The 13083-nt window shown below is 43.5% G+C and overlaps 2 protein-coding genes across 34 annotated transcripts in view; one reads left to right on the top strand and one right to left on the bottom strand.

Moving 5' to 3' along the window:
* The window catches only part of CEP68 (centrosomal protein 68), a 25163-nt gene extending 13753 nt beyond the window's left edge, over positions 1–11410 (top strand). For 23 of the 28 annotated variants that reach the window (XM_023618979.2, XM_070236304.1, XM_070236300.1 and 20 more), the window contains 4 exons: positions 517–639; positions 3095–3191; positions 6741–6913; positions 7894–11410. In XM_023618979.2, coding sequence (XP_023474747.1) covers positions 517–639; positions 3095–3191; positions 6741–6913; positions 7894–7917 — 417 coding nt within the window. In that variant the 3' untranslated portion in view covers positions 7918–11410. Of the gene's footprint in view, positions 1–516; positions 640–3094; positions 3192–6493; positions 6718–6740; positions 6914–7893 lie in introns of those variants that run through there. The other 5 variants (XM_023618983.2, XM_070236297.1, XM_070236308.1 and 2 more) reach the window with 2 other exon arrangements.
* The window catches only part of RAB1A (RAB1A, member RAS oncogene family), a 126847-nt gene continuing 125011 nt past the window's right edge, over positions 11248–13083 (bottom strand). For all 6 annotated transcript variants that reach the window (XM_070236318.1, XM_070236320.1, XM_070236321.1 and 3 more), the window contains one exon: positions 11248–13083. In XM_070236318.1, coding sequence (XP_070092419.1) covers positions 12886–13083 — 198 coding nt within the window. In that variant the 3' untranslated portion in view covers positions 11248–12885.

Here is a 13083-nt window from a genome sequence, read left to right as displayed (position 1 = left end):
GCAGGAGCCTAGGGCCCTGGCTCCCTGGGCAGTGTGGGAGAGAAGAGGGACAAGCAGTTTGAATTTGGTTGTTTGGCTGCAGGTTCAGGTTAGGCACGATTATAGTCACTGATTTTCTGTTCCCATTTTCCCCATGACAATTCGGTAGTTAGCAATGGTGCTGATGTGAGAACTGGTTTCTGTGTACCTCTTCTGGGCTGTTCCCATCCCTGCCCTTACCTTAGCTGCTCTAGTCCCACATGCAGGGCTGGCCTTTCTCAGCCTGTCGTTTTTGGTGTCCCATCAGGCTGAGGGGATACAGAGCCAAGGTGGGGCTCTTCCTCTTGCCTTGGTGGAAGTCTGGAGTCATAGGGTGGGGCCAGTCAGGGCAGGAGAGAGGAGACTAAGGCTTCCAGTGAGGGGAGCTTAGAAGGGTGCACAGGCTGTTTCCAGGAACCCCCTGGATAGTTGCAGTCTTGAAAATGTAAACAGCAGTTCGGTCAGTAACCCCGTGTGTTCTTCTACTTGTCTACACAGACATTTTGCTGTCAGCTAGAAGAGCTGATCCGCTGGCTGTATAACGTAGCAGACGTTACCAACCACTTGACTCCAGCCAAGTCCAATCTCACAGGTCTCAGGTCTTCTCTGCAGCTTTACCGGGTAATGTGTGGTCCTGGCTTCTGGCTGCCCACTCACCAGAGTGGTGGCTAAATTACTTGATTACCAAGTAAATTCTTAAATCACAGATGCTTGGTATGTTGTGGCTCAATTGACGGTTTCACCTGAAATCTAATCAGAGCTCCCTTTTCAAATTCTTAATGCTGAAAAACTGTAAAATGTATGTTATTTCCCAGGCCAAATAGAGTTTGGAGAAAATATATTTATGCTCAATCAAAAATACTTAAGTGTGATTTGCAGTGTAATTTTCCAAATGTCTCAGGGATTGATAAGCATCGCTCTGCACTGTTACGGAGTCACTATCACACAGGGCTGTTTAAGTAAAGTTATCCATTCCGACTTCTCAGCTGCACTGGCCACACTGGACTGAAAGTTCCAAGTGTTGGATCATCACATTTATCTAGTGGCCGCCATACTGAACAGTGCAGCTACTGAACATTCCCATTGTCACCGAAGGTCCTATCAGACAGCACAGACTGGTATTCAAGGATTTGAGTGGAAATCATACTGACTCCAGACAATACACAGGGCATTGTGATGATATTTAAACAAAAATACAACTTGATTAGCTTCTTGGTATGTTTTGGTTTTGGGGTTTTTTGCCTCTTTTTCATTCAGGTTTTGTTATTTTAAAAATCTCTTTAATTTCGGCTTCTGGGTAACTTGACTTAAGATCAGATGTATTTAGGGTAACGGTTTGTGCCTGCTATTCCGGCATAATTATCAGTAGATCCCCCTTCATTCTGCGAAGTGTTCTGAATTGGATGATGTACAGTTGCCCAAAGTATAACATTAACTTGACTGAACTGCCTGCCGACTTCTAGCATGTCTGGTTGGCCAAGCCTTTCTAACCTCTTGTGAAGGAGCAGAGGTGATATTTGTGATCTGAGCCCAGTGCTACTCGAGAAAGGGTTTCCTAGGACAGTTCTTTGAATTTCTACCACCATCTATAACCTGACCATGTGCCTTCAGAAGAAGAGGGTGATTTACACGTGCCTGGGCCAGGGCCAAACACCCTGGCCTGACTGCAGCAGAGGGACTTTGTTTTTCAATGTGAAGCCAACTAAAATTTAGGGGAGGGGCCTGGCCGGGGTGTGCCAGCTGCCATACCCTAGTGGGAATGCTGTTTCCTGCTGGGTGGAGCAGGATTGCCATGAGTTCCTTGCCTGGAGTGCACTTGAGGCAGGAGAGGAAGGCTGAGTGTGAGGTCTTTGTGTGTAGCCCCCGAGTGCATGCACATAGCAGTGCAGGGCCCACCCCCAGGAGGCCCAGGGGCAGTACCACTGCAGGCGCTGGAACTGCCATCCTTAGACTTACCTGGGTGGCCTTTCCAGGGTGCCTCAGCCCCGCCGCCATCGGAGCGGGTATCAAGTAGAACAACTCCATTCCCTCCATTTGTCTGTCATTCTGTCCTTTGCCTCAACTTCCAGGCTAGCCAGAAGCAACTATCTTGCTTTGTGGGTAGAGCCGAGATCTAAGCTGGGAGTTACCCCTGTGGGTCAGTGAAGCCTAGCCCTCTGCTGTCACCCACACAACTGTGTCACAGAGTAGGACTATACTGCCAACCCATTCCCCACCCAGAATGGTGCATGGCTCATGCATATGTATGAGCTACCTTGACCCCTGCTTAGATACCTAATATAAGCAAGTGTGTGTGTTCACATATTTTAACCGTGACTCTGTCTCATATACTCACAGTTTGTCTTAATAACACAGTGAGTTTGTGGCAGCATATAAACTACGGAGTGCTAAAGAATAAAATAATAGGCAAAGGAAAAGTGAAGACAGGAACATAGTAAATCCAACAGTAAAATCCTAACTTCAGAATGTGAACGGCCAAGTTCTGCACACTGTACTGAAGGTGGGCATGGATTTGACTTTACATTTCTTAGCAGCTAAAGGAACATCAAAAATAGTCAGCTTGGTAGTGATGAGGGGAAAACAAATCAGCTGCTTAGGAGACTCACAGAGGCTTCTCGAGGCCTGTCCACATAGAGGAGGACATGGAGGCAGGACTCGGTGGAGGCGGCGGCTCCCTGTGATCAAGTTCACAGCATCTCTTTTGTGGTTCTTACACGTCCATTAGAAGAGAAGACTGTGTTTTGAGAATCCCATAGGCCTGTGAGTTCTAAGAGAAGCCAGTGAGATGTGGCACAGGAAGGAAACCCTGACTTTAGGCTGTTCATGAGCCAGGCTCTGCCAGGGAAAAGAAAACTTTTGTTAAATTGTAAAAAAGGATTGACTCTGTATGTACCTTTGATTCAAAGAAGGTGAAGTTAAACTATTGCACTGTTTACTTGGGGAATTCTGAAGACTGAGTGGGTTTATCTTCCACATTGGAGGGCAATCAGGCTCCCTGCAAGGGATCATTTTGAGTAACTTTTACAAAACGATAGTAACAAAGCTTTCTTCTTTTTTTTTCCTGATATGCTTTAAGCAATTTAAGAAAGATATAGATGAACACCAGTTCCTGACGGAGAGTGTCTTACAGAAAGGAGAGATTCTTCTCCAGTGCCTGCTGGATAATACTCCAGGTAAGATGCTTGGGGTTTTGATTTAGCCAGCGCTTAATCCCTCTTGGCAGCAGGTCCAGTGACCCGCGTGTCACTGGTCAGGAGCCCCTCCCATATGCACCCATTGTCTTAGATTTCCTGACTGTCTGCCAGCCCCTCACATCCTCACTGCCCTGGCAGCCACACGGTGAGGCCATGGCAGTCCTAAAGGTAAGCCGAGTGGAAGTTAGGCGTCAAGCCTGCAAGAACAACATTTTTGCTTCTGCTTTTATTTTTTCCTGATGGGCTCCTGGGTGGGAATGCTGGTTTTAATCCAGACGTCTTTGGTTTTCCGCTAGGGTGTTCACAGTGGGGAGCCCTCAGAGACTCCCCCCTTTCCCAGCACAGGTTGAACCCCTCTGTAGTTCTCTGCTTTGGAGAAGGATTTGTTTCAGGGTGGGAGAGCAGTTGGTCTGTTCTGTGGGAATAGCCTGAAGGATGAAATGAACTGATAGAGCGAGCACAGGTGGACAGTGGTGCTCAAACTGGGCTCAAGCCCCTTTTGCAGGGTGGGTTCCCAATTTAGAAAATGTAAAAATCATAGACTTCAAGAGTATGTCTAAGCACGCAGGGTACAAGGATTTACAATTGGTGTTGTCCTTGCTGGGGGCGGATATAATGAGGAGGATGAGCTAGAGGTTAGGTTGAAGCAGTAAACTGATGGGCCCCCCAAATCAGCCCCTCATTTTTCCTTTAAGACTGAAGAACCAAGTGCTAAAAGAGCCTGTCGTATTATGCCTCAGTTTTGGAGTGAAGTGGGGTTTACACTGGAAGCAAACAGCATAAGCAAAGCTAGGCAGAACCCACAGGCTTGAGAGGCAATGAGGTTGCACTTGCCTGACCAAAAGTGGGGGGCGGGTACTTGTTATGGAGGTGGCATACAACAGCTTCTCAAGCTCAGGACAACTGACATTTTGGCCTGCAGGATTCTTTGTTGTGAGGACTTGTCCTGTGCATTGCTTGATGGTCAGTAGCATCCCTGGCCTCTACCCATTAGATGCCAGCAGCACCTCCTCTCCAGTTGTGACAACCCAGAATAGCTCCAGATGTTGCCAGATGCCCCCTTGGAAGAAGAATCACGGGGTTGACAACTGCCCTCGGGGATAGGGAGCCCTGAAGGGCTTGCAGCAGGGCGGTGATTATCCAGTGTGAGTTATGGGAGCCATCCGCCCGAGCCCCTGCCTTGGGGAGGACTTTGACTCTTCTGGTGTTCTCTTGCACTAGGGTTTTTTGGTTTTTATTGAGGCAGAAATTCAATATGCCAAGCTTCTTTAATTACACCAGCATTTTACTGAACACCGTGTGCCAGGCGCTGAGCTGAAGCAGTTGACATATCAATTATTTTTCCATTTAATCACAGCTCTGTGAGATGGATACTATTATTACTCTCACCTCACAGAGTTGTGAATTTGCCTGGGGCCACACAAGGAGTGGCGCCCTGGCTTGAGGCCCCCAATGCCGGCTCCCAGGCTGCCCTCAGTATCTGGAGGTGCAGGGGCCTGAGCAGGAAGGGAAAGAGCTCAATAATGGAAGCTCTTCCGGAGGCCACATTAACAGTGGGCCTTGTAAAAGCTACAGGTTCTTTGACTGTCATTTAAAAATCAATGAAGTAATACTTCTCAGTGCTTAATCTGTAATAAGAATATCCGACTTTGCCCTTCTCTTAAAAGGAGTCTAAAAGTATTTTACTGCCAAAAGAAGAGGCTTTTGGGTTTTCTGTGGTTTTCAGATATGTATCCAGGCTCTTTCAGATTGACACTCTGCCGCTCCCCATCCTTGCTTGGAATAATTGCTATTGTGAAAATCACATTTCCTTGACATTCACAGGGTCTCTCCAGTTAGGTGCATGGCTGTTCTCCTTTCTCCAGAGCACCCTGCCAGGCTCACTAGAGCCCAAGCACAAACACTCCTGTCCAGCTTCCTCAGAGCCTGCTTTCTTCCTCAGCCACGAATATCACCTTAGGGATGGGAAGCCAAATTAATTCCCCCTCTAAAATGTCTCTATGTCAGCCTCCTGCCAAAGGCCTCCCCACAGAAATCTGGCAGATTTTCACTACATTTTGACCCAGTTACAAGTTGACGATCCTGTCTCACACCCAGACTCCTTATACTGATCAAATGACTGGAACCTATTGACATTAAGCTGAACCAGGCCCCTGTATGCATGTGTTCAAGTAAAAGATGAGTCTCACTGGGAAAGGCTATTTCATTCCCCTTCCCAGCTTTCCTCTCACATGGCCCCAACCAAATAGTCTAACATTGTAAAATAAAAGTTCAGTGAAATAAAGGTTCCCTGAATTCCACTGACCACACACAGGAGGATGAGCAAAGGTCTGGTGATGGTGGAGGGGAGAACCCAGCCCGGTCACCCTTACAGGCGAGCTGTACCACACACCCTTGCTGCATTCCTCTGCCAGCCTGGCCAGCTCTCGTGAGTGGTCAGGATGGCACTTTGCCCTGATGCTGCTGCAGTGATGCGGCTTCCCCAGGGGCTGATCTCAACACAGGCAGCCTGTGTTCCTTCTCCTTCTGCCCATCCGTCAGCATCCTCTGCAGATAGGCAGCTTCCCCTTTCCTTTCCGCTGCTGGCAGACATTGCAGCTGTGGCAGGAAACTAGGGAGAGTGTTAGCACAGCTGATAAAGGCACAGGAAGCTAAAGCAGCCTTTGAGTTCAACAAAGGAAATCGTTTTTAAGAGAAAAACACAACTGTGCATTCTGAACCTAGCCCATCCCTTCCTCAAATGAACCCTTGGCCTCACTAACCATCTTGTCTTAGCCTGCTTTCAGATAACTTGCTTTTGAGTTTGTTCATTTAGGACCCACAAAAAAGGGTTCACAAGCATTCCCAAATACAATACCAGACACCCATTTACATGCTGACACTCCCCCAGCCAAAAGCAGCTGATAGGACCTGGTAGCAGGACCCAGCGTCCGAATCTTGGCATGTTGTTTTGTTTCATTTAAGCCTTCTGCCCCACAGGATCTCCATGTGCCCTGTGCCTTCTCTCTAAAAGTCAGATAATACCTACCAGTCCCCAGAGAACCATGTTTGTGTCTCCTTTTGTAAATTATGTACAGTCATGCGCCACATAATGATGTTTGGGTCAATGACAAACTGCATATACGACAGTGATCCTATAAGATTAGTACCATATAGCCTAGGTGTGTAGTAGGCTACATCTTCTAGGTTTGTAGTAGGCTACACCTTCTAGGTTTGTGAGTACGCTCTCTGATGTTCGCATAATGATGAAATCACCTAACGATGCTATTCTTGTCATTAAGCAGTACATGACTGCAATTTCAAAGTGGAGCCACTGAAATTCTTCTCTCAGCTTTAATCAGAAGTTAACAACATAGATCCCTCCAGTACAACAGCAGTCCCCTGGAGAGTGACTGTTTAAAAAGAGTGGACATTCTTAGACTATTACCATGGTCCTATTTTATGTAAAATGCTACACCCTTGTATGTTCTTTTGAAAATAAACTTGGATGATTTTTTTGGCCTAATTGCTTTGAACCTCATTTGTCAGTGTTAAAGGATGTCCTCAGGAGGATCTCGAAGCAGCCCAGTGAGCTAGAGAGCCACGCAGATCACCTGTATGACACTATCTTAGCCTCTCTGGACATGTTGGCTGGCTGCAACCTCATCCCTGACAACATGCCAGTGACACACAGGAGCGCCGACGTGAAGGGGATTAGCCTGGTAAGGAGAGGAACCCAAGAGAAGAAAATCTGTCTGTAGACCCCAGTGCTGGATTAGGGTATTGAGCTCCTGCTCTAACAGTTGGCTGTTTCTTAGAAGCTTGTTGAGCTAAAGAAATGAGATGCTGGGAGAAGCCCCTGATACTGAAAAGGGAGTTGCTACCATTGCCAGGAAGAAGGCTGGGGGTCTTTCTATGATGATGAAGGCTCACCTGGGTACTTTCCATTACTCAGTTTCACCCCTGCTCTAGACTAGGGTGCCCCAGGCTCCCATTTATGACAGTCCCTTTACCACCACTCCAGCCACTCAAGGAAAAGAGTGGCAAAACCTACCTTTTTATTTTTGCATGTGTACGGTTCTCCTGTATAGTGCTGTCATGTTGCCCCCTGTTCTGCTGGCTCTTCTCACCCAACTAATTTGGTACTCCAACTGCAAGCAACTCCTGACAGCACCAAGTGCCTGCAGAGACCCAGAGTTACAGATAACTCCCTGCGCCTCCCTTTCCCACAGAGGGCCTCTGCAATTTCTCATCCCACTCCCTTCCCAAAAGGGCTGGGGGATAGATTGGGGTAACAGGCCTTAGAGACTTAATAGTACAACTCTCTTTTGATCTCTGGGAAGGCCAACCAGGGAATGAGAGCGAGCTGGGCTAAGAGAGCAGAGAGGGTTCGTGCCCACTGTGGGGTTGCCACTGCCCAATGTTCTTTATGATTCCACAGCTGGACCATACTTCTCTGAAATTCCTCTCCTATAACCAAAATATGGTGCTTGACACAGATTTTCTAGGCAAGAATTCACTGTAGATAAAAGAAAGTAAAGGATAAAATCCAAGGATGTCAAGAGCAGGGAGTCCCTGTGTTTTCATGGAAGGAATTTGAGCAATATTAGAAAGTAAAATTTTAGTTCTAAAACGAACGGAGGTTGTCATTTCTTCCTCTGCGGCATTCTGCCTATAACAGATGCTTCTCTTTCTCTTTCAGGCATCTTCTCAGGCAGAGATGTAATCTGTCAGCCCGAATCTGGCTGGTGGGAAACTTTCAGGAAGTCCTTGTAAGAGCCATTTAACACTGAAATCAAGGGGGAAACTTCACGAATGTACTAGCTTTAAAATGCCTTTCTCTTCCCTGAAGTAAGGGCCACTGCGTTATTATTTTTATTTAAAATGAATCCTTCCAAACTACCATTTTCCTTTGGTGCTTCTCTACAAAGAGCATGTGGCTTTGCAGTTTTTGATAAAATAATGCTAACAGGACTTAAAGGTCTTTCCTCCCCCCACCCCATTCTAGTTAAAAAGGGCAGACAGAGCTCCTAAACTAGTCCATCTGCTGAGATCATTTAAAGAAGGCTGGTATGAGAAAGGTGGTACCAGATACTTGGTATTCTCAGGCATACAAGATGACCCAAGAGACTGAAAAAAGTGAATGCTTGGCTGGGAACTTGGGTCTTTTCAGAAAATGAAGCTTATGTTTATAAATCCCTCTTTGAAGGTTTTAGAAGAGACTTTAACTCTCCGAAGAAGGTTCTAAACAAAGTGAACCTCTACAAATTATTTTGGGCTGTTAGGACACCTTTTGTCATCTTCAGGGTTGGCTGCATCTGCCTGCCTAACTAATATCTTAAAGGAAAATGTGTGAGGGACTTAGGAACTGCCCCTGAGCTCCGGCAGGGCTACAGACTAATCATCCACCTTAAGGGTACGTCTAGGAGGATGCAGCCCTCCAGCCCTCCGTTCCTCTTCTTCCTTGGAAGAGTATCCAAGGTCAGGGAAGGGCATGGATAGGAGCACACAGCCTGATTACCTAAAGAAACTAAGGCTGTCAATAATAAAGGAAAAAAGGGAATTCTGTGTAGCTTAGGAGTTGACATCTAAGTACCTTGATGGAAAAAAAGAATCTATGGATCAACCACTTGAAGCACTGATTTTATATCTTTTCAAAGCAAAATGCTCAGCTCTTGCTAGTAACCACAGATTCTGCAAAAACAAAAAAGCACTTAAAAAAAGTTCTACTGGGCCATGTTTATGGAAGGAGGAAAGCACATTTTTTTCCCATCTATTTTTAGTATTACAATAGGCTAAGACGTAAGGGAAGAGTTCTTCACACTTAAATATGTGTGAGATACGCCCTGACAGATCTTTTTTCACACTCCTTCCAAATTCTCATTTGAGGAGGCTGCTTAAGAAAGGAAGATTTTTTTTAGGCTTATAAAGAAATTAATAAGTCATCTTAAGCCAAAGAGGGTGACTTTGGAACAATTATTCTCATAAGCAGACTTCTGATATCCCTTCAGAACAAAAACTTTTAATACTAAATTACCTCCTTTAAAAGACGTTTAGGACTTTGGTTTTGGGGGCTGAGCCACATAATCTTAACACTGTCTCATCCACCTCCATATTAAATTAAGTATCAAACATGACTTTTCTGCTTTAAAATTTCTTCAGACTTGACAGTGATTGGAAAATAAGCTGTTAAATTCTAATGTTTAAAGATTAACTATGAAGGAAAACTATATAAAGTTCAGTTGTAGCTAAATAAAATGCAGAATTTCAAGCACCTGCTGCTACTATGGCACGATTTACCATACTGCTCAAGGGCAGGATCAGAATTAAACTGTATTATGATTCTGCCATCTCCATATTAATCTTGGTTCCATGCACAGATTTAAAAAGACAACACAAAACACCTCCCTAGCAAATAATTATATTTGTTAAACAGTCTTAAAAGCCTAGAATTAGTTAAAAAGGCAGATATGTCTGATGGCCCTATTCTTAAATTGATGTATTTCACTTTCTCTTTAATGTGGCCGTAAATTGGGACATGCCTTGCCACTTGAGTATGTTACAGGATAGCCCTCAGGAGTTAAACCCATTTATTTACTAGTATTGGATAGGTCTCTTAGTTAGCCAAAAGATTGAAGATGACAACCCTATAGAAACAAACTGGCCAATATTATAGCAACTGAATGCTGAATATGCCATTGTTTTCCCGTTCAACCTAATTATAATCAGCTTCAACTGACAGGAATTTTCATAGAATATTTTATTTCAGAGTGCCCTGTTTCCCAAGAAAGTACTACTTTACCCAGAAATGATCTAAGATATTTTTGTTCATTTCCTTTGAAATAAGATGTGACTGAAGGGTGCTTACTCTGGACCTAGCCGTGAATGCCACTGAAGAGTATCAACACAACTGTTAATTAGATCTTCAGCTGTGCTTTAAGAAGTCTAAGACCTCCTTTAGAACTCAAGCTGAAACTGTTTGGGCCTAGGAAGACGCTGCCAGCAGCATTTCTATCAGGAAACATGGCTGGGTTAGATTCAAGTAGCCTGGCTGGCCAGTGTGCTGTGGTACACGTTAGCCTTAAAGACAACAGTGGCCTGCAGTGACATGACAGTGGTTATGAAATACCAAACCAAGTGTACCTGTAGTAAAATTTCCTAGTAGTTCCTTTAAATTAGAACTTAAGTCCACAGGGAAGGCACAGTACTAAGAGCCAGACAGGCAGTTTCGAGACCTGGCTTCTTGTTGCAGCTCCATGGCTAAGCTCATCTGCAAATAGGAGACAATGTCAATACTGGGCTGTTCTGAAGCTTAAATGGGAACATAAAGAAGGGTTGCTGTAAAATACGCTACAGTGGCAACATGTGTGCTAAGGGATATTTCAGTCAAAAACAGGAAGTTACTGCTCAGACCAGAACAGCTATCATTCTGCAAGGATTTCCCAGAGACTGTGACTGCTCCGGGTTCAGAACACTCTTCACTTATGTAAGCTAATTCATGGCAGCCACTTACATTCAAAATGCCAATAAGCAGTAATTCCCTTTAAGTGGTCAAATTATTAAAGGCCATAGTAGCTGGAAATGTTTGTTTTTGAAAATGGGAGTAGAAGTGGGAATGTTATTTACAAAACTGCATTTATTGGCATATTCATAAAAGCAAATAACGAAGCACGCTGCAACAGCCTGTGGTAAGCCCCAGTCTTGACTGCCATGGGGGAAAGAACACTAGAATTTTCAAAACTAAATAAGTGTGTAAATATGCTTACATCTTAAATTTATGTAATGGTTTTTTCTAACTCACCAAGAATAATGAGCTGATGGTTTGAGCTTGCTGTATAGAACTGAAGTGCACAGCATCACACTGTCTAACATTTGTGTCACTTATCTAATTCAAAAAACAGTTTCTGAATTCCTTCCCCCTTTATACTGTATTGGTAAGGCAGAATGCAAGCCTTTTGAAGCATTAAAAAAAAGATCTTCACCCAAATAACTATTGGTAACTTGAGGAATTTTTCAGTTGCCTTATGTGAGGATGAATAGATCCAACAAGCACATCTATAATACAAAGTAAACTATGATTTTATTGTGAAATTCTCATAGATGGAAAATTAAATTGAATATTTATTCTGTCCATTTCATTTTACAATAATCTTACCACTTATTTTTGTACCATGTATTTCAATTGCCTGTTTAGTGAAAATAAAAAAACCTGTAATTTTTGGCTTGTTTTTAGTTTAGATTTTATCATTGAATTAAAGACCCCACCATAAAATGTGTTGCCAAGAACCACATCCCAAGCCTCTAAGTAAAGAATGTTTTGGCTGCTACTTCAACCCCAAGGAAACAATCTTTGATTTCTATCACCTTAAAATGCCAGTGTTAGCAGAAGATTTTTGTTTCCCACAATAAAACAAACCTTAGGATCGTTAAGGTCCTATTTAACAAAATTTTTCCCATGTGCAAAATTCCACTGAAATAAATATATTTCTCTCATTTATCATTCCCACCCAGCCTTTGTGTTTTCAGTTAATTTTTAGGGATATAATTTCTAAAATTAGGGCAATCAAGTAATAAATTTCCTGCTTTCTACTTGAATGCTTTAACTCTCCTCCACTCTAAGTTATACAGTTGTGGAGGATAAAACAGTTGGCATCTGACTCGAGCACGGAGGAAACAGTATTATACAGCACACGCATTAGTCTGATCGTTGCCAATTAGGAAAGGTGTGCTGCTTTCCCACCTCTACCACAGATGAATTAACAAAATGTTGATCAATGAAGCCATTTCAAATGGTTTTCAGGGAAGGATCAGAGATAACAGGCTAGATAGGGTAACATTCTAAACTTGTTTTCCATACAGTTAAATCTCCCTGAACCGTTAAGCCTGGTTAAATCCCTACACAGCACAGAAGGCTCTCTAGGTCATTGATTGGGTATATTATCTGGAAAGCATATTGGATGCTGCTCTAAGCTAGGTCTGCAATGCCCTGCTTGCACACACAAATGGCCATTTTGAGTATAATGCAAGGTTCTATTTCCCTTTAACCATAAGAATTAAAACTTATCACCATACAGTTTGATATTACTTCCAATAAGTACAATATTTATTAAACATATCTTCAGTTGTTTTGTTACATAGTGTGCAACAAATTACAATATTCTGCAGCCACAAATTATATGCAGAGTATGAAGAAACTATTAATCAGATAGTGTAATCTTTCCGTTTATAACTCTACAAGGAAGAACTAGCAAATCAGATCTTACATATAACATCTCACTAAACTTTATGCATGGAAAGTGACAGACACTGGTTGTGCTGTTTGATACAAAATGGCTGAACTTCATCTTCAGAAGACTAAACCTGACGTCTAAACATGCCAATATAAACATCAAAACAAAATATATTCTAACCAACCACGGGAAACAGTCTGGTATCAGGAAAGCAACAAAGATTACACACATTATTTTATAAACCAGCACACAAAGGTTTAAAACAGTTCTGAAAATGAAGTTAGCTGTCTTGAGTCAAGGGAATAAAAAAAAAGTCAGTATTGACCATTTACAATCTCTGACCTTTGTGGAGACGGTAAGAATCTGTTGTAGTGCAGCTACATACAGTACAATTCAGGCAATTTTGTTTTCACTTGGGTTCAGATTGCAAATTCATTGCTGTGAGAAAAGGACGGAGGCAAATCTTAGCAGCAACCTCCACCTGACTGCTTGACCGGAGTGCTCTGAATTTTAACGTTGGACTTCTCTGCACCGCCAGCTGTTGCTCCAGGACCCATTCGCTTTTTAATCTCAGCTGCCATGGTCATGAAAGACTGTTCTACATTCGTTGCGTTCTTAGCACTGGTTTCCAAAAATGGAATTCCAAGGGAATCAGCAAATTC

Source organism: Equus caballus, chromosome 15 (genome assembly GCF_041296265.1).
Source record: "Equus caballus isolate H_3958 breed thoroughbred chromosome 15, TB-T2T, whole genome shotgun sequence".
Classification (NCBI taxonomy): domain Eukaryota; kingdom Metazoa; phylum Chordata; class Mammalia; order Perissodactyla; family Equidae; genus Equus; species Equus caballus.
Note: the sequence above shows the minus strand (reverse complement) of the source record. Positions and strands in the feature narration are given on the sequence as shown.